Here is a 27,242-nt window from a genome sequence, read left to right as displayed (position 1 = left end):
ACAATATCCGGAGCTGATCTCCAGTCTCTACACACGTGCTCACATGTGAACACGAGAGACAGAGAGTTATAATGACCAAGTAAGTGTGTATCTTGTACCAACATTCTTCTGCAGAAGACTGCCTGGAGGCTGGCTGATCCACCTCTACAGAGCCCAACTCTTTTGTCTCAAGCTGGGCAAACGTCCCAGGATAGTTTGCACTGCCAAGCTCTCTGTGGCTTTTTTTCCCCCAATGTCATGAGAGCTTTGGCTGGAACCCTATCTCTACTCTTCTCGGCCCGCATGTGAAGTAGTCACGATTCTCCAAGGAAAAAGACCCAATAGGAAAGACTGAATAAATACTAGATGACTAATGTATAAACACACAGGTGATAAGCAGAAAGGAGAAAGATAAGGAGACAGTTGGTAGAGATACATGCATCAGTTCATGAGTACATCGTTTGTAGGTTTGTGAGGAATTGGCTCATGCAGTTTTGGAATGACAAATCTGAAAGCCATATACAAGTCAGCAACCTGGAAAGAGATCTGGGTAAGAACTGATGTCACAGTCTTGAATCCAAAAGTTGGAATTTCTATATTGCTAGCTGAAGGGGGGGGAGGATCTGTTCTGTCTGGGTGGGGAGACCCTCAATCTTAGCTCCTAAATCCTTCAACTGATTAGATAAAGCCTATCCACACCACATATGGTGAAATTCTTAAAGTCTGCTGGTTTTAAATGTTATGTACATCTTTAAAATAACTTTATAGCAATATCTAGGCTGGTAACTGACTAAGTAATTGATCTCCATAGTCCAGCCCATGTTCCCTCTCCTGAGGATCAGCAGCTGCTAACACGGCTTCCAGCCTTTCATATCTCAGCCTTAGGAATGACAGCTTCCCCAGCAATTACTAAGCTGGAGGATCAACCTAGCCTTGGCTTTTCTCTCGGCCCTTCTAACACCACATAACCGCTTACGTTGTGTTAAAGTCACTGGCTTGAAAATTTCTAAAGAGGCACAGATTGACATGATGAGGCCCTCCCAACCATGATAATACCTGGGTCCTCAGATATACTAGCTAAATAAATCTTTGCCCACACTTGAATGTTTTTAAAATTCATAATTAAAAAAGAAAGACGCTTGTCTTTCCGAGAGTCTTCAGTGTTAGTTAAGTGGCAGGACTCTGAACAGGTTTGCTTTGCTAGCAAAGGCCTGGAGACAACTCCCTGGTCAGGTCTGGCTCCTGGACTCAGCGCTCACAACAGGCACGTACCAAGTGAGAAGGGCAGTCCACCATAACCAACGAGGGGGTACCCCTTTCCATAGGAGGGGCGAGATGGTAGAACCAACACTTTGCCAACACAGTCACTTCAGTCTGCAGGAAGAAACAGACAGGTCGACAAATGGTGATCATGTCACTAGAGTACCAGTGCTCACTGCTCTTGTCACCCAGATGCCAACGAGCAAACAGGAACTGAATCTTTAATGCTTCATTCAGAAAGTTAGCGATGCAAGAAAATGTGGGTTCACATACTAGAAACCGGCCTTCCATCCAATCTCTAGCTGACAGGTTATGCTGGGGGCAGGGAGCTAAGGCAACCAGTCATTTTAGAGCTGGTCCGGTGATCGCTGTGTTTCTGGGACTTGTGCGGTCTCTGCTTCTCTAGTTCCACCTTTCTCCTGCCCTCGTTCTGTAGATGTTATTCTGGAAAGTCTGAATCGAGTTAGTTTCTGCTGGTGTTGACCCTGTACTCCCTCCTGGGGCAGCTGGACTAGGAGGAGGTTAACTCAGAGAAGTCCAACCAGAAACGGCGTATCCTAGGTTAAAAATCACGTGGACATGGGGATTCGTCTTCACAAGGCGGAGTACACATGTGTCTATAACACAGATATGAACATGAATGTGGGGAAACCCCAGCTGGCTGGGAGCAAGGAGAGTCTATGCTGCAAAGTACTTTCACAGGTACCATGTAAGTTGTTCCCACAATGCCAGTCACTAATTTCACAAACCTCTTTGGACCTCTGTTACTGGTGTTTCCTCATTGTGATTCCAGTGTCCTTCTGGTTACACATCCTGGCCAGGTCACACTAGGCCTAGCTTTTCTTTTTAATTTGCAGAAATCTCAATAGCATTTCCCTTTTAACATATAATTCTCCTGATAAAGTAGTAATTACAGCTAATGTATCCTTAACCCGACAATGATTCTGGCACCATCCGTCACCTATAGCACTCATCCCCAAGTACGGTACGGTGCCATATGGTCCTCTCCTTTAGGCTTATAAAAAACCTTACAAAATGGGAGCAGACCTGTGAAAGATTGTGTGACTTGGCTAAGGGGACTCCGCTACTGGGCAGGAGTCCCTGGTGAAGAGCTAGCTCCATCTGTCTCCCAGATCAGCAGAGCCGATCACTTTGTCTCCATACCAACCGACGAATGGCTGAGATGAGTGAAGATGTTTAACCAGGAAGAGCACATACTGGAAAGAGGTGGTGTCATCGTGCATTCAGTTACCAGTGGACTTCACTGTAATGAGAAACGGCACCGAAAACGTGAAGACAAGCAGAACCAATAGTGATATAGAATTCTACCTAATATAATTGAAATTATGGATGATAGAGCATGTACACGCATTACTGTAGGTGTTCTGGAGATAACGGCACAGTGAAATAACCCTGACTCAGAGAACATGTGGAGTAGAGGACTTTTAGCATATTCATAAAATTTATTATTAATGAGCATGTATGTGTGTGTGTGTGTATGTGTGTCCGTGTGTGTGTATGTGTGTGTGTGTGTGTGTGTGTGTGTGTGTGTTGGGTGTTGCAGCACCTGTGTAGAGGTCAGAGTACAACCTAGTGGAGTTGCTTCCTTTTTCTGCATTTACCTGGACTCAGGATTGAACTCGAATCATCAGCCTTGCACAACAAGCTCCTTTACCTGCTGAACCATCTTGCAGGCTCTGAGTTAAAGACTTTTAATGACCATATGATTATGAAATTCTTTCTTTTCTTATTGATTTATTTGGGAGACAGGGAGACATGAAAGTGCCATAGCACACATTTGGAAATCAGAGAGCAAATTTTAGGAGTCTGTTCTCTCCTTCCACCATGTAGATTCTGGGGATCAAACTCAAGCTTTCAGGCTTGGCAGGAGGGACGACTGACTGAGGTATCACATTGGCCCAGAAATTACTTCTTGTATAATACCTTCTCCATTCCCTGAAGTTAGAGTCCTTGGAAATCTCGTTTATAATCTGGGTCCATCTCAGCCGATACATTGACCAGATAGATGGATAGATAGATAGGCAATAAATAAATAAACATACAACTAGAAATTTCCCATTGGTTAAAAAATTATCAATTTTATGTTGATGACTTTTGTAAACATCTATGTACCTGTAACTGCTCTAATCTACCTCAGACTTCCCAGAATTCATAGTTTCCTGTTTATTATTTAAAATACTGTCTGTATATATTTTAAGATAATATCAATTTTAATATTCTTTCTCAAGGTATAAGTGAGCTACCTAAAGGAAGCGAGGGCAGAATGCCCAGGCTTCAGGGAGTGTCCCACAGTTGCTCCCTTCCTTCTCCCCCTGCCTTGCTCATGGGCCCCTCCCCGCAGATTCTGTGTGAAGTAGCATCATGGAAGCGATTCCCTTTTTCAGAAGCAGGACTCCAACTTGTGCTTCACAGAGGACACTCTCCCTCAGGTGTCCACAGGTGTTTGGGGCTGGGATCAAACCATCTTAGCCTTGTATCTGATAAGTCTTTTTTTCTTGTGTGTCCTGTAAGAGGAACAGCACTAGCAGATTTCCCATGATGCCGTGTTCCAAAGTGTGCTCAGGTGTGCTGTGTACACAGATTCATTTTACAGGACAGGAAACTCAGGCTAGAGACTGACTGCCTTGTCTGAGGCTGTGTGTCAGTGGTAGCTGTGCAGACTTGAAGACCATTGGGAATCCTGCCCAGTGTTCCTTCATCAGCCCCACACAGCTCCATCACCAGGTTCAATTGCTGCTTCTCTAACGGAGGAGGAAACTGACAATTCTATGGATCTGTGAAGTGGCTTGACTCTGGCCACAACTGGAAGCCTGGCCTCTAGTACCCTCCATTCAGGTCACCCAATGACACAGTGTGTTCGTCTGTTCTGAACTGCTCTACCCTGTAGACATGCTGTCCCTGTGAGCTCTTCAGGGTTCTGTCATATGAAGCTTCCAGACATTTGAGCTCTTCATATGACTGGTGCAGGCATATCTGTACAATGGGTTTCCGCCAGAGGTCTGCAGGCTCCCTGATGGAAGGGAAAAGGTGAGCTAGTCTTCTAACTCAACCCTGAGGGGGCAAGGAACCATGCAGAATTTGGAAGCGAGTCACGTGACTAGCTGAATTGGGAGCTTTGGGTTAACTTCTAGCTTCTTCTCCCCCCCCACCCCAATGCTGTGCCTCCTCAACCATGCCTTTACTATAGAGTTCCTGGCCAGTTTTACCCTCCTCACCCAGAAAGGTACCTAGGATCTCCACAGTCACGGATTGATGGCAGTGACAGACACAACCAATAAGGTGAGACAGACACATTCCTAGAGTTCTGAGCGATGGGCCAGAGGCAATGGTCATCCAGGCCCCAGCTAAATCGTCTTTCCTCTCAATCTGTGTTCCCCTCCTTCCTTCTCTCCCTCCCTCTCTCCCTCCCTCTCTCCCTCCCTCTCTCCATCTCTCTCTCATTCTTCCCCTCTCCATTTTGCTCTCTTCCCTCTGAGTGCTTATTATGTTTTCTGTTCTCCTGGATGCTGTGAGAAGCTTTCTTGGCCAAGGTTCCATTTTTCTCCCAATTTCCTTATATTTTTGTTTCCTATCCCTTCCCATCCCCCGGGGATTCCAGTGGTCTTTACTGTCTCTTGGGTACCCAAAGCCCCTCATTATCCCATTCTCTTGGCCTCTGTCTCTAGAAAGCGCTTCTCATCTCAGGCTGATTTCTAGTTCATACCTCAATACTCCAACATCAAGCATGCTGCTAATTCAGAACCTTTCAGATAGCTATGGACTGGGTGAGATCTCACTTCCTCCCCTCACTTTCTGTTGTGTGTTGAACAGATGTTCAGATCTTAAGTCCTGACACCTGTGGATATGACTATATTTGGAGATGGGGTTTTATAGACATAGTCAAGTAAAGATGAACTCATATTGGGTAAGGGTAGAGCCTAATCCAGTGACCCTACCCTTACAAGAAGGGAAGAACAGTGTAGAGGCAGAAAATGAAGTGCATGTCTTGGAAGAAGCAGGAGTTGAAAGGATACACCAACAGACACAGCATGTAAGCATTGCCAGTGACCACCAGACATGGGGGGGGGCAGGGCTTGTGCCCGAGAGCTTCAGAGAGACCATAGGCCTGCTTACATTTTAATTTAGGTCTTCTAGCCTATAGAACTGTAAGGTAATGGTTATATGGTCTTTTAAGTCACCTATTGTATTTTTCCCCCCTCTGGAGACCCTAGGACATTGATAAACGGTCCTGAATGTGTTTAGATCTGACGGGGAGAGGGGATGACTTTTTAGTGCTTAGAATTTCGTGTGCTGTGGGTCCCCTTTCCTGGAAATTGTTCCTACCTAAAGCCCTTAGAGATCTTGGCAGAAACAAGATACCCCAGCACAGCTGTGTGGACAAGATGGGGAAGTAACTGGAGACCCCGGAAGTCACTGAATAAATAACTACAAAGTCACTTCTCTCTTTGAAGAGTCTGAATACAGATGCATGGGTTCCGTGACAATCAAACAGTAGGTCACGGGCACATGAATACAAAGTCAGAGCTGTCCCCATGTTCTAGGAGAATGTACACTGATTTCCTTTAATTCTCTGTGAAGTGGGTACTGTTACGATTCCCACTTTACCGATTAGAACGTAGAAACTCAGAGTGGTAGGTAGGGCCTTTCTAGAAGGAAGCAAAAAGTGTCCTCTGTAGCCCATGTCTCACCTTGATTCTCCAGGGCAGCTGGGAGTTAGAGAATGTCACTTAAAGCACCTGGATAAAGTTTTGAAAGGCTCTTAACTTTGAGCTAATTCCTGTTCCCAACATAACTCACCCTAGTGATTGTGGTACCAATGCCACAAATAGGAAACTGTGCTTGCTGCTCAAACCATTCTTGGCCTTTGCTCTTTGATATTATCTTGCTCTTGGACAACTGCTTATCCCTCTGAGGCACAAAACAACTCTGAGTCTATGGGGGAGGGGAGCCACTGATCCCTGCTGCTCCTGCCCCACAGTCTTGTTGGAGCCTAAACCTAAGTGGGAGTGAAGTCATGTGCAAACTGTACAGAGCCAGAGATAGGATTCTTTAATGTAGATCATTAATGCTTTTGAGTACTTGGATTGTGTTAGCTGCCAGAAACACAAATTAAAATGACTGCTATCTGGTTGGTTTTTGCACTCAACAGCTGAAGGTTGAGAAGCAACCATGGGCCCAGTACTGTGTTGTGTGTTTGGAATAAGTTTATGTTGAGACAAGTTGGGCCCTATATTCACAAAACTGCTCATGGTGTGTAAGAAAGACAGATGTTCTAAATGTGAATGCAATGCAGCCACAATGCTCTGTGTGATAGAAGCATTAGAGGGTGCTATTGGTATACGTGATGGGGCATCCTAACCTGGCCTATGGACCCAGGAAGGTCACTCCCAAGGAGGGGATATTTAAGTATCTTTGAGGAAGCTGGATATGCAAACAAGTGTTCAGTACTCCATCAGTCAAGGTAGACTCGATGCCCAAACTTAGGCATCAATGCTACAATAGGATCAAATCATCCTTTAAAAGTAGATGCTGAAACGTGACTACAGACGACTCAGATAATAACCAGTAAAAATAAAAAGCAAAAAATACATTGTGCCTATTATTCCCCTACCAGCTGCCTCTTTCTCTGCTACACACACACACACACACACACACACACACACACACACTTATACACACATATATGGTTCCTGATAATCTAGCATGTAAAATCTAAACCACACATGGGCTCCTAACTCAATACACATTCATGGTGTAATTAAAACAACTCATAGCTCATGACTAGATCTTGATGTTTGACAAAGGATTGAGCAAGATATCTGAGCAGGTTCCATGACTTTCTGAAGGGAATTCTCCATCACACCCTACCTCCCAGGGAGCAGAGATTATTGCCCACCACTTTTAGCCTCTAAAAGTGTTTTGGCTTGTACCTGGCCTAGAATCTCAGCTGACAGCTGTCTCGGCAAGCATCATCCCTATCTAACCGCCAGCCTGTAGTACGGAGCATTGGCATCCCCTACCTGGCTCATGTGAGAAGCTCTCCACAGATGAATGTGTGGTTTTTATTGCTGTCACTGTTTGTCTGCTTTGTCTTTGACATTTCAAAGGCCCATTTTGGTGCCACCATCATAATAATAACCATCATGGCCCCCTACTCAAAACATGCCCATGACCTTTCCAGAAGGAGGAAGAAATGAGTCAGAATCAAAAGCTTGGGCTGAACAAAGTCAGTTGTCATCCATACTGTGACAGCAGACATTGGGAAATCTGTCTCAGTTAGGGATTCTATTGCTACAACAAAAACACCATGACCAAAAAGCAAGTTGGGGAGGAAAGGGTTTGTTTGGCTTATTTTTCCACAGGACTGGACCTCAAGCAGGGCAAAAACCTAGAGGTGGGAGCTGATACAGAAGCCAAGGAGAAGTGTGGCTTACCAGCTTGCTTCCCATGTCTTGTTCAACCTGCTTTCTTATAGAACCAGGACCACCTGCCCAGAGACGGCATCATCCACCATGGACTGGTCCCTCCCCCGCTTAATCACTGAGAAAATGCCTTACAGCTGGATCTCATGGAGGCATTTCCTCAACTGAGGCTCCTTTCTCTCTGATGACTCTAGCTTGTGTCAAATTGACACCTAAAACCAACCTGTACAAAAATCCCAATATGAGAGAGATGCACTCTCACCCTGGACTCTTGAGGGAGGTTCTAGGCCCTGTCCTGGATGAAATGACAGACTATGGATACCCCCATGGAAGAACTCACCCTCCCTGGGGAAAGAAGAGCGTATTGGGTGGGTGGTGCGAGGGGGTGGGAAGAGAGGAGGGAAAAGGAGAGGGAGGTGAGATTGACATGTGAAGAAACCTTGTTTCTAATTTGAATTTAAATTTAAAAATAAAATTTTTAATAAAAAAATAAATAAAACTAGGAAAATACTAGAAAAAATCCCAATATGAAATACTCAAATCAAATAATTTCTCAACATTGCAAAAATCAGCACTTAGTACGGTTTGTGGATATGAGCTGAATTTGACATCATCCTTCTAGAGCACTTTTTACATTGTGGTTGTTTGTGTTTGGACATCTCTTGTTATGTTTCAACGCTTGCCAGATGTACAAAGCATGATGGAGGGAGGGATAGAAAAGATGGATGTTCACCAATAGCCCATGGCCATGAAAAAAAATAATGATCTACTCAACAACTATAAGAGTGAAGTACTGGTGAATGGATTATAGAGTCTTTCTCTTTGCGCTAGACAGTAAGCCATGGGAATCAAGAGAATGGGTCTCGTTCTTGCTCACATGCTTTCCCAATGCTGAGCAATGCCCGCTATGTAGGAGAAAGTTAATATGTGCTTGGAGCATGAGGACAGTGCTACCTATGTAAGGGTACTAGAGACAGAAAGTACATAATCTTGCTTGGGAAGTTACATGATCAAAGCTAAGAGGAACCATAAAAAGACTGCTTTCGACCTCAACTTCCATGAAAATTTACATATGAGAACATTTAGCGAAAAGGGGAAATGGTTTGCTCAGAATTATATAGTGTTATAGTAAGAACGACCTGCCTCCCCTCCTCCATACTGAAATCTTAAAACCCAGTGCTTCAGATGTAACTGAAATAGATATATAGATATAGGATATAAATACATGCAAAGGAGATCATGTGAAGGCACATGGAGAACATGACCATCTTCAAGATAATGAGACCAGCTCCAGAAGAAACTAAGCTTGCTAAGACCTGGACCTTAGGCTCCAGATTTCAGATCTCTGTGACAATAATTCCCTAGCACTTTTTATGGCTAGAAGCCAGGCTTGCTGTATCCCTATCCTCTCCCCTTTACACACAGCACCGGTGCTATTCAATGCTCTCCCAACCCCATTCCTGAGGAGGAGCATGGCAATTACAATAACTAACCCATTTGCAAAGCCTAGAATGTACCAAGCTGTCCTCTGGGCACTTCACTTCCCACATGTCAGTTCATTTAATCCTCTCAAGAGTACTGTGAAGTAAATATCATTGTGTGTCCTATTTCTAGAATAGGAAACTGAAGGAAAAAGATCACACAACTACTAAAGGCAGAGGCTGTGATTTAAACCCAGGCAGCTTTAGGGGCATACACACACGTTCACGCTTTTCTGCTGAGGCATGTCTACAAAGGTAATTTCAAAGGTGACAGTGACAGCACCTAGCAGCATCACTAGGCTCACTGTGGAATTAGACGTGGATATGCTTATTTTAACCTGGAGTAGCTTGTTGGAGGGATAAAACTAATGGGTGGAGTGGAGTCAGGAGCCTGGCTAGGAAGTGGAGTGTTGAAATTTATTCAGTGCAAGGCTTTTCCAGTATCTTAGGATATCAAAACAAAAGCATGGGATAGAAGATTGCAAGCCTCCCTCGAGTTCAACAGCACCTTAATAACTCCTTAACGATGAAAGACCCAAACCACAAGAAGAACTAAAGAAGAAACTTGATCGGATCCTCTCTCCACCACTCACTAGCCAAATGACTTGGAGTTTATGGAATCTGAACCATTTCACGGCTTAAACATAACGTATACAGAACACTGGCACAGTTACCAACACACACACACACACACACACACACACACTAAGTGATCAATAAGTCAATAAACAGACATTCGATTGGGTAGCCATTAGGAAGTGACCACACCAAAAGGTTCTCTCCTCTTTGAAACCCTTCCCAAGTTTCATCCTACCCTATCCAAATTAACTCCCTTTTCTTCCAGCTCGGAAGGGAGTCCCTTGCCCTTCCTTCTGTTTGTCACTTAGTCTGCTCTGCATGTCATCATAAAAGTGGATGACACATCTGTACATCCATCCATCTACTCACTGTAATTATGGTAAGTATTTTCTGAGTCTCAGTGCTCTTCTGGGTACCGAGAGTTCCAAGACAAATAGAATACACCTCCCATCTTCACTGAGTGTAAGTTTTGTGGGTAACCTACTGTGTGCCCAATAGGTAGAGCCACTGACAATAATAACAATACACTTATAATTTTACTGTTCCAGTGTAAAATTTTTTTGTAGGTAAGCCCAGCACTGTATTTCCAGACACTTATTTCATGGTTTATAGGATGTGGAGTCATTACAGTTTTAATTCTACTCTGAATTAGCTGCTAAGGCTCTAACCCAGCTGGGCTTAGCAGCAGAGGCATTAAGGAATTATTACAAAGTACTGTGTTGAGTGCTGGCCTAGGAAAGCCCCATTGCTTTCTGGATGATGAGGAAGGAGGGCTCCCCGCTGGCAGGATTCAAGAGTATCCTTGTTTCATAATCCACCATATCTGTGTAAGACTTAACATGCCGACTCCTCCATGCATTCCACCAAAAGGTGCAGGGTGGGGTATGTCTAGTTTACCTCTACCTTCCCTGTGGATACCTTCTTGTATCTTCTGCTTGAAAACAAAAACAGCAACAACAAAAGTAAACCCACCTTATTTTGTTGCATTTATTCATTTATTTGTGGGGGTGGTAGTGAGCGAGCCTGTGTGTGTGTGTGTGTGTGTGTGTGTGTGTGTGTGTGTGTAAGTGTGTAGATTAGAGGACAACTTTGAGACTTTTCCCTTTCCTGCCATGACCCCGGGGGAACACACTCAGGCCGTGAGACTTTGTTGGCAAGCAAAGCGCCTTCACCCACTGAGCCCTCCCAACTGCTCCTAACTTCTGCTTTCTAGGAGGAAATAGGCCGTGATGGGAGAAGCGCCTTGCCCAGGAGCACGTGACTGAAGAGCAGCAGACATTTTAACAGCTAATATCTGTGAGGCTGTCCCTGAGACAGAATGCTCCTCAGCTGTCAAACCTCCTCCGCTGAGGGAGGGGCTGTGCGTACTTCTCCCCAGTCCGTCCTCCGAATGCCTAGGTGAAGTTGCTCCGGACTCCATTTCACAGTTGAGGAGACTGAGGTGAGGTAGAGATTTCCGCAAGGACATCGAGCTTTGGGGATGGCCCACCCACCCCAGCACGTTGGCATAACAGCGCGAACCGGCGGGCACCTGCGGAGCCTCCCCCCAGAGGGGATGCCAAGGGTGGGGCTAAGGGAAGCAGCTTGGCGGGGGCGGGGCGGGGGCGGGGCAGGCCCGCAGTTCTCTATGGGGAGAAAGCCCCGCCTCCGTGCGAGAGAGAGGGCGGGGATTGGCTCGGCGTGGCGGGATTGGCAGCCCCGGGAAGCTCGCCGCTGGGGGGGGGGGGGGAGGGGGCGGGGAGCGAGCCGGAAGTGAGCGAGGAGGCGGCCGAGGCGTGCTGGCCGGCGAGCCGCGGCCGCCACTCTGCGCAGGAGCCGCTGCGGGGCGGGCGCCCGGCGTGATGGAGGGCCCCGGGCTGGGCTCGCAGGTGAGCGCGGCAAGGCGGGGCGGGGACGGCGGTGGGGCCCCGAGCGGTGGCCAGGTGAGGCAGCTCCGCGACGGTGCCCGGGCCTGGGCCTTGGCCATCCAGAGGGAGATGCTGCTTGTGGCCGCGAAGCGAGGGCTGGGCGGGCGCGCCTGCCGCTTCCATTTGGCTGCAGGGCGTCACGCACCGGCCTCTGGGTCGGCTGGGACCTGGAGAGTGTCAGGTGACACACCTCAGGTGGCCCAGCCAGCCTTAGACCTTGGCCTGCCTGGAGTCTGAGAGATTTCGGTCGTTTTCAGCCCTAGCGCCTAGGCTGCCGCCTTCCCTCCTCCACCCTGTGCTGTCCTGGCTCATGTTCCCACCCGCATCCTTCCTACTCCTTGAAAGCTTGGTACCTTCTGCAAAATCCCAAAGGACTCTGCTCTTCGCAGGGCGCCTGTTACATCGTCAGTTCCAGAGGCCACAGGGGAAGCTTTAAAAGCCGAGAGAACTGAGAATGTGTCCGTTTTGATTGTGACCTCTAAAGACTAATTAAATGGCTTTTTAGTAGATGCTTTTTCAATCCTAGCAAATGTTTAGCATGTGCCACGGACCTTTATGAGCATCTTTTTATCCCAGCAACCTTAAGCATAAAAAAAAAAAATCCCCTCTTACAGGTGAGAAAACTGAAGCAGCTTCTAATTCGAGTGAGCTAGAAGTCGATTTTCCAAGCAATTTGGAGTAATCACATTGCTTGGACTCCTTTAACTGTTTTTCCTAATCCCAAGAGTGTTCTTCACATCTTTCTCTTTTTTCTTCTTCAACCAGTTGGGTGTAGGTTTAAGTGGCAGTTAACATGCTGAAGTGTTTTCATGGAGAGTTCTTGCATTTTAAAAGAAAACGATGTGCAGGGAGACTGTATTTTACAAAGTGGCGTAGACTCTACATGGAACCGTGTCTCCTTATTTTTTTCAGACTCAAAAGTTGGTAACAGTAGCCATTATTTTTTTTTAACTATTGTCACTCATTAATAAAAGCCTATAGGGGCTTAAAGTTTATTCCTCCGTGCTGAAGGGAAAATTACCCTGCCCAAGTTCTCTGACATCAGAAGGGAGGATGATTTTAGAGATTGAAGTAGGTGGGCCAAGATAGATTGTTGCTAATAATGATTACTATTGTTACTTTCTTCAGTTACAATGGGGAGACCTTACACTTTGCAGTAGAAATCCCCCATTCTTGGTCCTCACTACTCACTTGTGAGCTAGTAAAGAGTAATTATTTCTAATTTTAAAAGTGAGAACTGAGACTCACGAAAGTAGAGTCACAGCTATAAGAGCAGCAAGGTGTCACTGCTAAGATTCCACTCATCTAGTAAATGTTTTGAATGTCCCCTAGAAATTAGGCTCTATTCTTCATGAACAAAGCCAACAGAAAAACATCCCTTTTGTTGAATTTGGTACTTAGCACTGATAGTTTTTTGTCAGAAATTTTCCACCCAACCTTGTTCTTGGTTATGTTTAAGACCTCATCTTTTACAGTTTTGTTTGGTCAGTAAACTCCCAGCTACACTGGTCTCCAGGCCTTTATACTTACTTGCTCAGCCTAGAATGTTCTCTCCTGTGCATTGATGTGGCTTATTCCTCCACATCTATAACGTCTTCAGAAAAATCTCACCTTGGCGTCTTGTTTTCCATCCCCTTGTACTTAAAGTTACAAGCCTTTCCCATTGTCATCACTAGCAACAACACTCTGTGACCACCTTCCTGGTTTCATATTTCTCCCCAGCGTTTAATATTATGCAATATACTCACTGATCCTGATGATGCTCTCTTTCCCCTCTGCCAGAAATGAGTGCTACGAGGGCAGTGATTGGTATCAGATGCAAACATCAAAAATGAGAGTCTAACTGGTGTCCAAGCAACAGTGAATTTAAAAATGTAACTCTCATACTTCTGTTAACATTTCGACAAATTTTAATTATTTTCTGTTATACCTCCCTACCCCCATTTTATTTGTTAGTCATGATAATGACCCTCACCAGAGTTTTCCAGATCATGGTTTTTCTCTTAAAGTCCATTGTAACTTCAAAAGTACTTGCTATTTTAAAAATAGTTTGATTGCATGATAATTCCCCTATAGCTTAAAGATGCTCTAATTACATGTTGTGGTATAACAAACCATTCAACACAATGGTATAAAGAATATCCATTGTTAACTCATGGATCTGTGCATCAGAAATTTTTATATACTGACTGGTTCAGGTTGGTTTGCCTTCCTGTTCCATTGTGTCTAGAGCCTTAGCTGGAAAGACTCATAAACTAGATGTGGATTGCTAGCTGGGGCTGGTATTATCTGGAAGTGTTTCTACGAATAGATCTGGTAGTTGATGCTGACTCTCAGCAGACACCTCTATGTGACATGTGATCTGGTCTTCTACATAGTTTGGTAGCTGCACCCTAAAAGAAGTGTGTCTTAGGAGACAGGAAGAGGAAGGTGCATTTCTAAGGCTTAGACTTGCAAACGGGCACAGCATCGTTTCTGCAATATTTTATTAGTGAAGCAGTTCACAGAGCTTAAAGTCAAGAGGAAGTGGCATAGACCTTCACGTCTTGATCTTGAAAAGAAAAAGAAAAAAAATTGGGAGACTATATTGTAAAGACTGCCACAGGTGTACCAGTATGCCTCTTACATAATGTTCCTATTTTGGCCTTTTTCCCTGTGAAGAAGTATTCAAGTAAGTGTGCTTTCTTGTTACTCCTTTCTTCTCTTTCTCCCCAACAATCCATGTCTTTTATGAAAACAGACAAGAAACAAAACATGTTATCCTGGTACCTTAAGTCATTTGTGAACTGGACTCCTAAGTGTACTAGAGAAAAATTGGAATCGTAGATTACTTAGAGCCAGGGACATTTAGCTTTTATCCAACTGAATAGATTGTAATTACTGTGATATACAAAGACTCCTAGAAGGTTCTAACTTTCATTATACTGTAACTAAGTGTATGTTGTTTTTGGCTATGTATGACTCCGTGTTGATTTTTTTAGCAGATACAGCAAAACACACCTATTCAAAAGAGCATTGTGGTTCTGGTTCTGGGTAAAATGGAAGGGTTGGAAACACACCTCTGTCTCCCACTGAGTGTAGCTGTGAAGTCTGGCAGACGATATAACATCATCAGGACTCCGGAAAATGATAGAAATAAGATTGAAGATGACCAGAAGTCAGACTCTACCAACCCAGCAGATAATTTACCTTTTTGCTTCTTATGGTTTCCCTCTGTTGTAGACTTAAGTCCTAAAGGAGGGCATGTGTGTATAGACAGCGCACCATAAGAAATCCAGTTCACTCAAGAAGCAAGCAAAGACTTCTGGCAGCATGGGTGCTGGAACTTTCTTCAGTAGCCAGAAGAATTGTGATTTCAAGAGTAGTTCCCAGAACTGAGCACAAAATAAAAATCCATCTGTGAAATAGCAAGCTGATAAACTGGACATCAAAATTTAAAGCTCATCAACCATGAATGATTCTTCTAAGAAAAAGAGCTACAGCCCAAGGGAAAATATTTGCAAGTCACATATCTCTAGTACTGTATCTAGATTGTTTAAAGTCAAGAACTCTTAAAATTTAACAGTAAGAAAACAAATAGCACAAATGAAGAATACTAGCTAGACAAGTTAGCGTATGCCTGATATCCTAGTTTTTAGGAAGCTGAAGCAGGATGATCACTACAAGTTAGAGGCTGAACTGTATGTAGTGAGACTCTGTATCAAAAAAGGGAGGATGGCAAAGACTTGAACAGAAACTTTCATATAAGATATGCAGAAGACAGGTGAGATGTGAAATAATGCTCACCCTCATTCACCATTAGGGAAATGAAAATTAAGACCTTTGTGAAGTGTGCTATACATCTTTGTGCTAACAGTTGACCAAGTTGATGGATTGGGTAGTGCTCTTTTAAAGTCTCTCTGACTCACAGGTTGTTGTTTTTACTTCTTAAATTAAAACATTTTTTTTACTTCATGAATTTAAACATTTAAATTCATTACACATTCAGTGTTGTTATATCTTCTAATTTAATTAGCTTTATAATATTATAAAGTCTCCTTTACTCCTCAAAATATTGTTGACACTTGCTTTGTCATTTAACCACTGTGTTCTTTATGCTTAATATTTGTGTACCTCTGTGTATTTTTATGTTCAAATTGAGTTTTCCATAGACAGCCTTGTACCGTTCACTCTGTACATACCTGTATAGAGTACATTCTTTTTACTTTTTAAAATTTAGAATATATGCAAAGAATATGTCTTTTTGTTTTTAGGAAGCATCGAGAAACTTTTAAGTATCTCATATCTTAAGCTTTGCCCCCCTGCACACACACGCACACACACACACACACACACACACACACACACATGCACACACACACTCTCTCTTCCCTGATTAGCTTATTTCTCTCTTGAAATCTGTTCTCATCTTGAGCCATCCCAGCCTATTCCATCCATTATTTCTGGCTTCTCATTTATAGACGGAGGCCCTGAGGCTCTAGTGTACTTCTTAACATTGCAACCCAATATTGTTACAAAGTAGCTTAAAATAATCACCAACAATTTCAATGTATTAAGCAAATTTACTATTTTGTTTTGGTTTGTTCAGCACATGAGACTAGTGGTAACTTTGAAATTTTTGGGTTCATGGTAAGGTTCACCCACGTCCCTTCCTTTCTTCTTAATTGAAATTTTTTTTTGTATACTGTGCTCTGATCATGGTTTCCCTTTGCCTTAACTTCTCCCAGATCCTCCCCACCTCCGTACTCCATCTACTCCATACAGTTCTCTTTCTCTTTCCCTCCCTCCCTTCCCCCACCCCTGCTCCCCCACAACTTTCTTAAACTCTGATTTCTTGGAGATCATATTCATGCCTCCTATTATTGTTCATAGTTAAAATAGCTTATTTCAGGTATTTTTCCAGTTTTCTAGGTCTTCTTTGAAGTAGCAAGACAGTCAGTGGCGAGATCCAATCCTGGTTATTGCATTGTGCTCCTGTGTTCCCTGCTCTGGGGACCTTAACTGATGTAGCCATTTTTAAGCTGAGCTTCGCATTTAACCTTTAATGCCAAACAGTTACACTTATGGCTACATATTGTTAAGAATCGCTTATGCGTGGGTACCCAGAGACATAGACAAGAGAGTGCACAGCAGTATTGTGTGCAGTAGCCCCAAACTGGGAAGATCCAAGTGGCCACTTTAGTAAGTTGATGGTGGCATGTTAATGCTGGATCATCTTACATCAATAGGAGTGAATTAATTGTAGCTTCTTACATCATCTTGTAAGTTTAACATGAAGCAAAACAAAGGTTACATATATATAACGTGATTTGACACCAGATTGAAACAACTAGTTCTAAGGTTGCACATATAAGGGATGGATGACACTGTAAAGAAAAGCAAAACCAGTTATTCTTAATAGGAGGAAGCTTTCTTCAGTGTGGGAATAGTATCTATTGGGGGCAGTATGATGGGGTGCCGGCAGTGTGCTTTCATGGCTTTGGTGATAATTTTGTGTAGTTCACTTAATACTTACGCTGTACACTGTTTAAAAGAAGCAGTCAAGGCCAGATATGGAATACATTCCTGTAGTTCTGGCACTTCAGAGGTGGAGACAGGAGGATCAGAAAATACATTATTAGATTTTTTTTTTCCATACTGCTCAGAGGACAGTTTCAGGAAGAAAATTCTAAAGTATTTCAAAGTGATGTAATAGCTAATCACCAAGGAAACTATATTGAAGGTGGTAAGTACTGCTGGTTTTTAAATCATCTTTAAGTTGTACGTAAGTACCTCTTACTTTGCTTAACAGTAATTCAGGAATTTACCCTCTCCTTCACTGTTGCTTCAGTCTTTGAGCAGTGAGTGCAGGCCCTCCTATATGCTGGGTAAGAACTCTTTATCACTGACGTATACCCCCAGCCTGCTCTCAGTGCCCCTTTCTAGCAAGAGCAATGCGTTTATCGACATTGAATACTTTATTTCCACTTGGAAGTTTGAGCAGTTTAAGAGACTGATTTGATTGGTTATCATACTAATGAATTACAGTTTTACCATCATTGAACTTAAATTTTAGGGTTTTTTTTTAATTTTAGAATATATGCAAATAGTATCTATTTTTAGGAAGCCTTGAGAAACTTAGTGTCTGGAATCTTCAGCTGATATGAGTCCCTCTCTCAAATAAAGTTAGATATTTGCTTTGGAGGCATTTAAGTGACTCAATGAGCCTCATTTGTACTGGAGATTTTAACCCATTTCCAACCTCTCTCCTGATGTTTGTGTGTACTTGATATTTTAATGAAGTTGTTGACAATTATCAAGTGTGCCACCACCGCCCAGCTTCTTCTGATTGTTAACTTGACTACACCTGTAATCAACTAAAACCCAAGCAGCTGGTCATTGCTGTGAAAGATTTTTTTTAATTGTTAATGACTTATTTCTTTTTATTTTATGCACACTGGTGTTTTGCTTGCTTGTATGTCTGGTGAGAGATTTGTCAGGTCCCTTGGAACTGGAATTACTAGGCCTGATGGGATTCCTTCCATGAACTCTGTGGTCACTATCTGTTGCTGAAGAGTATTTTTTAGGGTGTGCTCACAACCCTGAAAACAAGATCCTAGTAATGTTCTTACAATGTCAATAGCCATGACCCTCTACTACGACAACTACCAAGGCATGTCATGCCTTTTCAGATAACATATTCCACGACATTTATAATTTGCGATTTTCTAATAGTAAACATCTAAGATAAACTCTCTAAGATACTCTCTAAGAGTTTAAAGCATAGGTATTGTTGATAGTATTGAATAATTGACATAATTATGACGTTGATTCTTTTATATGCTTTGTCAATTGCTCTTACTCTTCAGTGCAGGAATCACAGCCATGGCTCGCACGGTCCGGGATTTGGTCGACATGGCATCTGTACTCACGAAAACAAAGAACTTTCGAAGACAAAAGAAATTCTTCCTCTTATAGAGGACTCCAGTAACTGTGACATTGTCAAAGCTACACAGTGAGTCTACTAGATACTCTGTATCATCCATAGAGCCTGTTCAGTTACGATAATATGTGTACAGTTGATGGTACTTTATGGCCACTTCCTTACTGTATCCCAGCAGCTCGAGACCAGCACCAAGTGTATTTGCCATATCAGTATCAGAGTACTTAGTGATTATGAGCGACTTCTTAGCAAAATTATGTATCCTCTTTGTTTGTAGCCCCAGGCCTCTTGCTTAGTTCTGTCTTTCTTTGGGTGCCTGGTAAATTGTTTACTGAATGAATGAATGAGTGAATGAATGAATGGTTAGATGGATGAATGTGTTGGAACAAGACTAAAGCCACCCTGAATTTGATTTTAAAGCATGTTGTAACCTAATACAGGAGTGGGATGGGAAATATCAGCTCATGTTTATAAATATTAACCATTAATTATTCTCTATTTCCTACATTTTTGTTTGGTGACATCAGAGGACAGATAGTTAGAAGTATATTGTCTGACTTGAAGCAAATAATGGGTCTGTTCCTTGTGCTAAAAATAGAAATGCTTTTGGTGGTCATTTGTGGACATCTGTATCATCAGTTACTACCCATGTTTTCATCTTCATGGAGCCTGTTTATTTCCGTGGCCATCTTACTTCTTGCTTTTGAGCATATTTTGAAATGTGTTGTCTATCAGACAGAATTAAGTAGTAATTTATATTTTGGTATTGAGAGTAAACATTATAATGTTTATTTAAGTCACACTCATCTAATCACCATAAAAAATTATTATTACCAGATTATCTTGGTATGGTTTCTGTTAAATCCCTGGTTGGCCTTAACACTAATGTTTATTGTTCATTATTCATGTATTGAGAATTATCTGAGTATCTGAGTATTACCAACGTTTATAAAGTTTAAAGGCTCCAGGTCTACTACATTGGGTGAATATAATCTGGTAGTTTGAGTTGTAGTGAAGACAAGAGTATTCGTAAGGGGAATGTTGTCTTTAATTAGAGTGGGAACATTGAAATGTCTCTGTCACCTGGAAAGCTCTGTTGTGCCAAATGCTAGATAGATATCAGATACATTTACAGGGAAGCCCAGTAAGAACTCATGTCTGATGTTCTGTTAGGTCTTGGACCTTCTCAAATGAACATGGAGATATTTTTAGTTAATTATTTAGGAAGGAGAAATGAACAGAGAGGCAGACATTAGAAACGACCAATAATATGTCCTCTTAATGTTTCTCAAATAAAAAGGAGAATTCTTTTCCAGTAAAATAACCAAGGTGACCTTTAAAAGATGGAGTATCCAGCTGTAGGGCTGCGTCGTTATCAGAAGTTTCCACATATTGTTTTTGCTTAGCATTGTGATACATACACCTCCACTCTTTAAAATGCTGCAAAGGCATGTGCACATTTTTATCAAGCAGAAACATTTTCATTTCACAGTGTGGAAAAGTGAGATCTTTCACCAGGTGATTTGATTTTTGACCTCTGAGAGCCAGTTGACACTTTCAGGTCCTTCTAGATAAAAATGAGTTTCAGACAAAGTGCTAAAAAATATGTTGTGGTTAGTTTCCATGGAAAAGTAATGTTGTGCGGTGGTGCTGGTGGTGCTGGTCAAGTTGGTGCTGGTGGCGGTGGTGGCGGTGGCAGCGGTGCACACCTTTAATCCCAGCACTCTGGAGGCAGATGGGATCTCTTAAGTTTGAGGCTAGCCTTGTCTGCTGATCAAGCTCCAGGACAGCCAGAGATACATGGAGAAACTCTGTCTTGAGAAGCCAAAAGGAGGTAGAGGTGTTGCTAATGAATGCTTTTTAAATTTATGCAAATATTAGAAGACATATGCCTCAGTAGATTTGATGTATCCTAGACTCCTTTTCCATTCCTGTTGTCTGCCTCACACATTAGGTTCTCATCACCTGTAGTCTTTGCTCCTGCCCTAAGCACTTTGTAGTCTTTGCTGTTTACCCCTATGTTGGTCTCTGAACTGTTCGTACGCTGGTCTAAGTAACTTCCATAGTGCCACTAATGTAATCTTTCTTAAAAGTCAGATTCTCAGCACTTTCCTTCTCAAGTTTGGTTTGAAAGTTCCTTGGTTTCCCAGTGAACTGTGGATGAGACACTCACAGTCTCATCTACCTTGTGTGGTCTTGCCTCTTGCCCTTCCCGGTCTACTGTATTGTTGGTGCTCGGCATTGCTAAGTTGCTTCTGCTTCTTTGAACATCTCTATAGTATTTCACATCTCAGTTTTTGTACATATGCTGTTTATTCCTCCTGTCCAGAATGCCCTCCCTTCTTAAAATACAGTATGTGTATCATGTTTTAGTTTCTCCAGGAGGGACTCATCATTCCCTCCCTGCCTAGGTCTACATTCTGGCCATTTCTTGTTGAAATTTTCCCATTCTAAGTTTACTTTTAGGGTTTTGTCTACATTGTGAGGTAGTTGCATAGATGTGCTTTGCTTCAGAGATAAAATTGTAGTCAGGAGCCAGCACCATATGTTGTTAGGCAAATGCAATTATTGAAGGAGCTCCACATGGATTAATCCATCAGTATGTACGCTGAGCTTACTTTGTTTGCCTTTACACATTGTGCATCAGTTAGACTTGGACCATATGTAAGAATTCTCCATTGTGGAGTTCAGCAACCAGTTTCAACCAGTTGGGTTCAAAATGTCTTCAAGAAATATGGCACTGAGTTAAGTGCCCAGCACAGGATAAGGCCTCAAATTAGGGGCTAGGGCAGTGGTTCTCAACCTTCCTGATGCTGCGATGCTTTAATATGTTCCTCATGTTGTGGTGACCCCCAACCATAAGATCATTTCATTGCTACTTCATAGCTGTACTTTTGCTACTGTTATGAATTGTAATGCAAATATATGATATGCAGGATATGAGACCCAGAAAGGGGTCATGACCCACAGGTTGAAAAACTCTGGAAAGGTAACACCAATGGGATATCTTCAGCCTGTTATATTGCTGTGTCATAAATATCATATGAAAATGTGAATCTGTTCTGAGTGTCAGTGCTTAAGGCAGGAGCAACAATGGAGTTTTTTTGAACCTAGGATGTTGAGTATGTTAGGCAAGCATTCTACTGCTGAGTTACATCATCAGCCTTTTTAATTTTATCTTACTGCATGATTTTCTTGTGTGTGTGTTCATGCTCCATGGCACACAAATGGAGGTCAGACAACAACTTACAAGACTCAGTTCTCTTTCCACTATGTGCCCCTAGGTTAGAACTCAGGTCATCAGGCTTGGCAGTAGGTGCCTGTATCCAACAAGGAATCTCCCTACCCTCTTCCCCTTTTCTAAATTTTAGTTTTGAGACTGGTTCTCCCTGTGTAGCCCAGTCAAGAAGGGTGGTTTTGTATGTCAACTTGGCACAAGCTAGAGTCATCAGAAGAAGGAGCCTCAGCTGAGGAAATGCTTCGATCCAGCTGTAAGGCATTTTCTCATTTAGTGATCAATGAGGGAGGAGCCAGCCCATGGTGGGTGGTGCCATCCCTGGCCTGCTGGTCCTGGGCTCTATAAGAAGGTGGGCTGAGCAAGCCATAGGAAGCAAGCCAGTAAGCAACTCCCCTCCATGGCCTCTGCATCAGCTCCTGCCTCTGGGATCCTGCCTTGTTGAAGTCCTGTCCTAACTTCCTTTAGTGATGAACACCAATGCTGAAATGTAAACCAAATAAACCCTTTCCTCCTCAAAAACAACAAAACCTGCACCAGCTCTTGTACTGTACATTCATAGAAATTTAAAACTTTGTCTTGGCTGCCTATACAATATCATATGATAGCTGTTTACATGGCATCTATATTGTGTAAGTAACCTATAATTGACTTAAAGTACGTGGGAAGATATGCATAATTATTATATATGACACTTTTATGTAAGGGACTTAAACATGCGCAGATGTTTGCATCTGCAGGGATCCCTCCAAGGATACTGAGGGACAACTACTTTCTATTTCCATGTTGACTAAAATGTTATTTGAATTAAAAAAAAAAACAGTAGTGGTAAAGGGAAGAAAGTTTTACGTATAAAACTATTGTACTAGTATTAACTATGCTTTTCTTTTTCTTATTTAAGATATGGAATTTTTGAACGATGTAAAGAGTTGGTAGAAGCAGGATACGATGTCAGACAACCAGACAGAGAAAATGTGTCTCTACTTCACTGGGCTGCCATTAACAACAGACTGGAGCTTGTAAAGTAAGATGGGGTGTATGTGTATGTGCGTGTGAACTGGTCTTTGTGCTTCCAGAACTCACTTCCATTTTGTTTTTCCTGTGAGATGGACCACCTGTGGTCTTCTTTTGTAAATGAATACCTGGAATTTACCACACATCTGTCACTATAGAGTTGAAGAGAACCAATCGTAGTAAAGGGGACCTATCATGAACATAAAGGCTAGTAAGCAAAAACTTGTGTTTTGAAAAGAAAGAAATAACATTACAAACATTGTCAGGATAGAAGTTGCATCTAATTCTAGAAAAAGCATTGAAATATTCTGTGTTGTAACAACAAGAGGGATAGTTAGAGAATTAAACTTTGAAAAAAGTTAAATGTGGAATACTGTTTGAATTGAGCATTTAATGGTTTAATATAGTTCTCCATAAAGAAAGCCCTGCTGCCTACCCGTTATTGTTTGGTATAACAATTTCTACTTGAGTGTGTAAAATACTGGTAGGTGGTAAGTATTTGAGTGAATATGTTTCATATCAGATGACTATATGTATAAAAATCCTTGAGTCCTAAAAGACAAAATTTACTAGTTTAAAATCTCATAACACATCATCCTGACAAACTCATGGCATATTCTTTTGATAATGTGATATATGATACACATCTTTGAAGTAAGGAAATAAACTGTCTAAACTAGAGATGAAAATTGTTTTTATTACAGTATAAGTTCACTGTATACAGTATCTCATACCTTACATTCTCAAAAAAAACATTCATAATTTTTAACTTGTCTAAAATGATTTTAAATTCATTTTTTGTTACTTTAAGAATTTATTCCCACATGCTACTTCTAATTTTGAACTGCTAAAAATGATAAGATCTCACCTTTCTCTTTTCACTTTTGAAGCTATGTAAGAGTGCTGTAGTCATTGGGATGTTCAGGGAAGTTACCGTGTGTTGGGTTTTGTGGGTGATAGTGGAATGCTAATTATAGCAGAAGTAATTATGTATATGCTATTAAGTGTTCCACCAGAGATTTGTCTGCTGCTGCCCTACATAGCTTTGAGACTTTATGTAGATCTGGGCCCTTCAGGAGAGTTACTCTAATTTCTGTTTTATAATATAGTGCTAAGAAAAAGTTGGGTTGGGTTGGTAGAGTCCTTGCCTGGATTGGATCCCAGCGCCACATAAAAACTGGATGTGATGGTGCACACCTGTAATCTCAGTAGTCAGGAAGTGGAGACAGGAGGATCAGAGGTTAGTTCAGGTCATCTTTGGCCACCTAGCAAGTCTGAAGCCAGCCTAGGATACATGAGACCTTGTCTTAGGATGGGGTGGAGGAAGGACTTTCCTTTCTCAGTATGAATGTAAAGTTTAATGTCTTATTTTTGTTGCTTTTAACAGGTTTTATATTTCCAAAGGTGCTGTGATAGATCAGTTGGGTGGTGATTTAAATTCAACTCCTCTTCACTGGGCCATCCGGTAAGATGTTTTCCAGACTGAAGTTAAACCCTATGTGACTGTGGCAGCAGGTCATAACCTTAGCTGTAGGCAGGGGAATGGGTTTCCTGTCCTTTGTCCCCTCTCTTCTTTTCAAAATAAAATACTGCTTTAGTGTTTCCAGAGAGTTGTTTAGTGCTTGATCCTGTGCTCCAGTATGATTATTAGACTCAAATGTATGGAATTTCTGTCTTAAAATGGAATGAGCATCTCTATTTAGTTCAACTGTAAACTCAGTTTCCAGCCTTTAAGAATGATTTCACTGGACAACAGTGGCTAATGCCTTTTAATCCCAGCACTTGGGAGGCAGGGGCAGGTGCATCTCTGACTATAGAGTGAGTTCCTGGTGAGCCAGGGCTACACAGAGAAACTCTGTCTTCAAAAAAGAAAAAAAGAGAGATTGGTTTCCTCTAAAAATAAAAGTAAAGAGTATCTCTGTCTTTTAAGATCAAATGTGTAACCTCCTTTGAAGTTGATGCAGGATGATATTGAGTAGGCTGGTTTATAATAGCACTTATGATGTCTAGCCTCACCATTTACTGTGTGGTACGCTGATCCTATGAAGGTGAGGGAATCAGTCTGTCTGTCTGCTTAACCCACTCTGGTTGGTGAGGTTGTAACTAAAATGAAAGGTTAATTGTTACTTCAAAGCAGAGCTTCTTTTCTCAATAGGCAAGAGTTTTGAGGAACCTAGGGATTATTCTTCTCCTTCAAACTATTGCTGTTGTTAGTTTACATGAAAATGAGCTATGTTTTGGGATGGATGGATGGATAGATAGGTAGATAGATAGGTAGATAGATAGATAGACAGACAGACAGACAGACAGATGGTTCTTTATCTGTATGTGGTTCTTAATGTTTTCACAATGTGCCCATAGTCTTAAGATTATGCTATCATATTTCTAGCTTATTACGTTTTAGTTTCTAAAACTGCAGGGTTTTAAAGTTTCCATTGTTGGCATTAGTCATTTGCTATTACTGTTTGCACATGCTATAGCAGCATAAGGTTTAATTTAGATTATGAGTTTATCAAGTTTATCATTTGCCCCAAGCATGATCATGTAAGTCTGAATTTGGAGTATTTAAATAAAAGATACTTGAAGCAGGAGAGAGAGAGATGGCTCAGTGCTTAAGAGCACTTGCTGCTCTTACAGAAGACCAGAGTTCTGTCTATAGAGTGGTTCACAACTGCCTGAAACTCCAACCCTAGGAAATCAGATGCCCTCCTCTGGCCTCTTCTGGCATGCTCACATATGTCTCTACACACCTATACATAAATAAAAATAACTCCTATTTTTTTTAAAGAGTAAGTAACACTTGTATAGCTGCCAGTATTTAAAACATCTTCCTATTAGAAAACACCCTTTCATCCAACCAGAATCCCTCGTGTCTTAGAGATGTAGTTTCTTCCCAGATATATTTTTGGTTTTCTGCATGAATTCTGCTTCTATAGGATACAGTACGTTTCGTATTTTTCTGTTTACAGACAAGGGCATTTGCCTATGGTAATATTATTACTCCAGCATGGTGCAGACCCCACTCTGATTGATGGAGAGGGATTCAGCAGCATTCATCTGGCAGTCCTGTTTCAGCACATGCCTATCATAGCTTATCTCATCTCGAAGGGACAGGTATGTTTTGAAATGTCCCTTATAGTCTAGGTTGTGTGATATGAAGATACTGGGAAGGTTATTGGCTGTTGTCTACCCTAAGTTTTAAACTGGAAGTTAATGGATGTCTAGATACTCAGAATTAACCTTAGTAAGTCAACCTAGCTGTTCAGCACTGGTTTTTTTGGCTTCATTAGAAGGAGGAAGACAGGTTATTTTAGCTCAGCATCATTTAATGTTTCTGAAACTTGTAAGCCTGTAATAGTTTTTCTGACAAGACCAGTAATTTTCAAGGCTTTTCAGAAACATGACCTCAAAGCCTGTATTTTTCTTCTGCTTGAGTGTAGAAATGGTAGTCAGATCACTATTAACCCATGGTTTACTTTCATTATTTGGGCTCAAATGGGGGCTAATTTGAATGTGTGCGTCTTTGAGTAATTCCATGAAAATGACGTCCTTCAGAGCACAGGTTAAATTATAGGCCATCAGCAGTGGGAGTTTCACTGTTAGCTGTGCTTGCTGGAGTGTGTTCTCTGACACCAAGGTGGTTAATGTGTTAGCAGTCTTGTCTGGAATGGGAGTGGAAACGTGTTTGCACAAATGCCACTGATTCGATTATTCTCCCTCTATAAGCACTTTATCTCAGACAGCCCAATGAAGTAAGATAATTATAACCTCCCGGGCTTCATTTTGGAAAGATGCATGAGAAGGGAGACCTTTGTGTTCTGTCTCTCCGGGGTCTTAAGAACCCCCGTAAACTCTCTGTTTGGTGGGCGCCACTCTTGTACCTCATCCCTGGCCGTTTTGTGAAAGACCGCAGCCTTCATAAAGAGTTTGGAGTTTTTCTTACTTAACTGTGTGAAGCGAGTGCAAAAAAATAAAGTGACTCTGAAGATAGGTAACTCACTGTTATTGGATGAATGTTAGCATGAATCCATGTGTCAAGGCTTCAATGAGATGACTTCAAGATCTCTTTGTCATTTTGGTGGTGATTGTCAGCTATTTTCCTTCCACATCTTAGAACACTTTATATCATATATTCAGATTCTCCCTCTAAAATGTTATGGATTTTTACCGTGTAAAAACAAAGCACTTTTTCTTTTTTGAGCTTAAATGGTATTTGAGCCATTTTTGTAGAACAGTAATGGGACCCAATGTGTCAAAGAAGTGTTTATTTACTAAGAAATGCAACTTTTTTACTGTGTTCACATTTTTGCTAATTGAGTCGTTTTTAACTAGAGTGTGAATATGACAGATGTCAATGGCCAGACGCCTCTCATGCTATCAGCTTACAAAGTAATTGGGTAAGTGTTACTGGATCCCCTCATT

The 27,242-nt window shown here is 41.9% G+C and overlaps 1 protein-coding gene across 3 annotated transcripts in view; it reads left to right on the top strand.

Moving 5' to 3' along the window:
* Positions 1-11,491: 11,491 nt before the first annotated feature.
* The window catches only part of Zdhhc13 (zinc finger DHHC-type palmitoyltransferase 13), a 42,282-nt gene continuing 26,531 nt past the window's right edge, over positions 11,492-27,242 (top strand). Inside the window, exons 1-6 of one of the 3 annotated variants that reach the window (XM_005083210.4) lie at positions 11,492-11,610; positions 18,498-18,643; positions 22,708-22,830; positions 24,208-24,285; positions 25,790-25,934; positions 27,153-27,217. In XM_005083210.4, the coding sequence (XP_005083267.1) occupies positions 11,584-11,610; positions 18,498-18,643; positions 22,708-22,830; positions 24,208-24,285; positions 25,790-25,934; positions 27,153-27,217 (584 nt within the window). In that variant the 5' untranslated portion in view covers positions 11,492-11,583. Of the gene's footprint in view, positions 11,611-15,719; positions 18,644-22,707; positions 22,831-24,207; positions 24,286-25,789; positions 25,935-27,152; positions 27,218-27,242 lie in introns of those variants that run through there. The other 2 variants (XM_021234779.2, XM_040733275.1) reach the window with 2 other exon arrangements.

The sequence above is a fragment of the Mesocricetus auratus genome, unplaced genomic scaffold, assembly GCF_017639785.1.
Source record: "Mesocricetus auratus isolate SY011 unplaced genomic scaffold, BCM_Maur_2.0 Super-Scaffold_100030, whole genome shotgun sequence".
NCBI lineage: Eukaryota > Metazoa > Chordata > Mammalia > Rodentia > Cricetidae > Mesocricetus > Mesocricetus auratus.
Note: the sequence above shows the minus strand (reverse complement) of the source record. Positions and strands in the feature narration are given on the sequence as shown.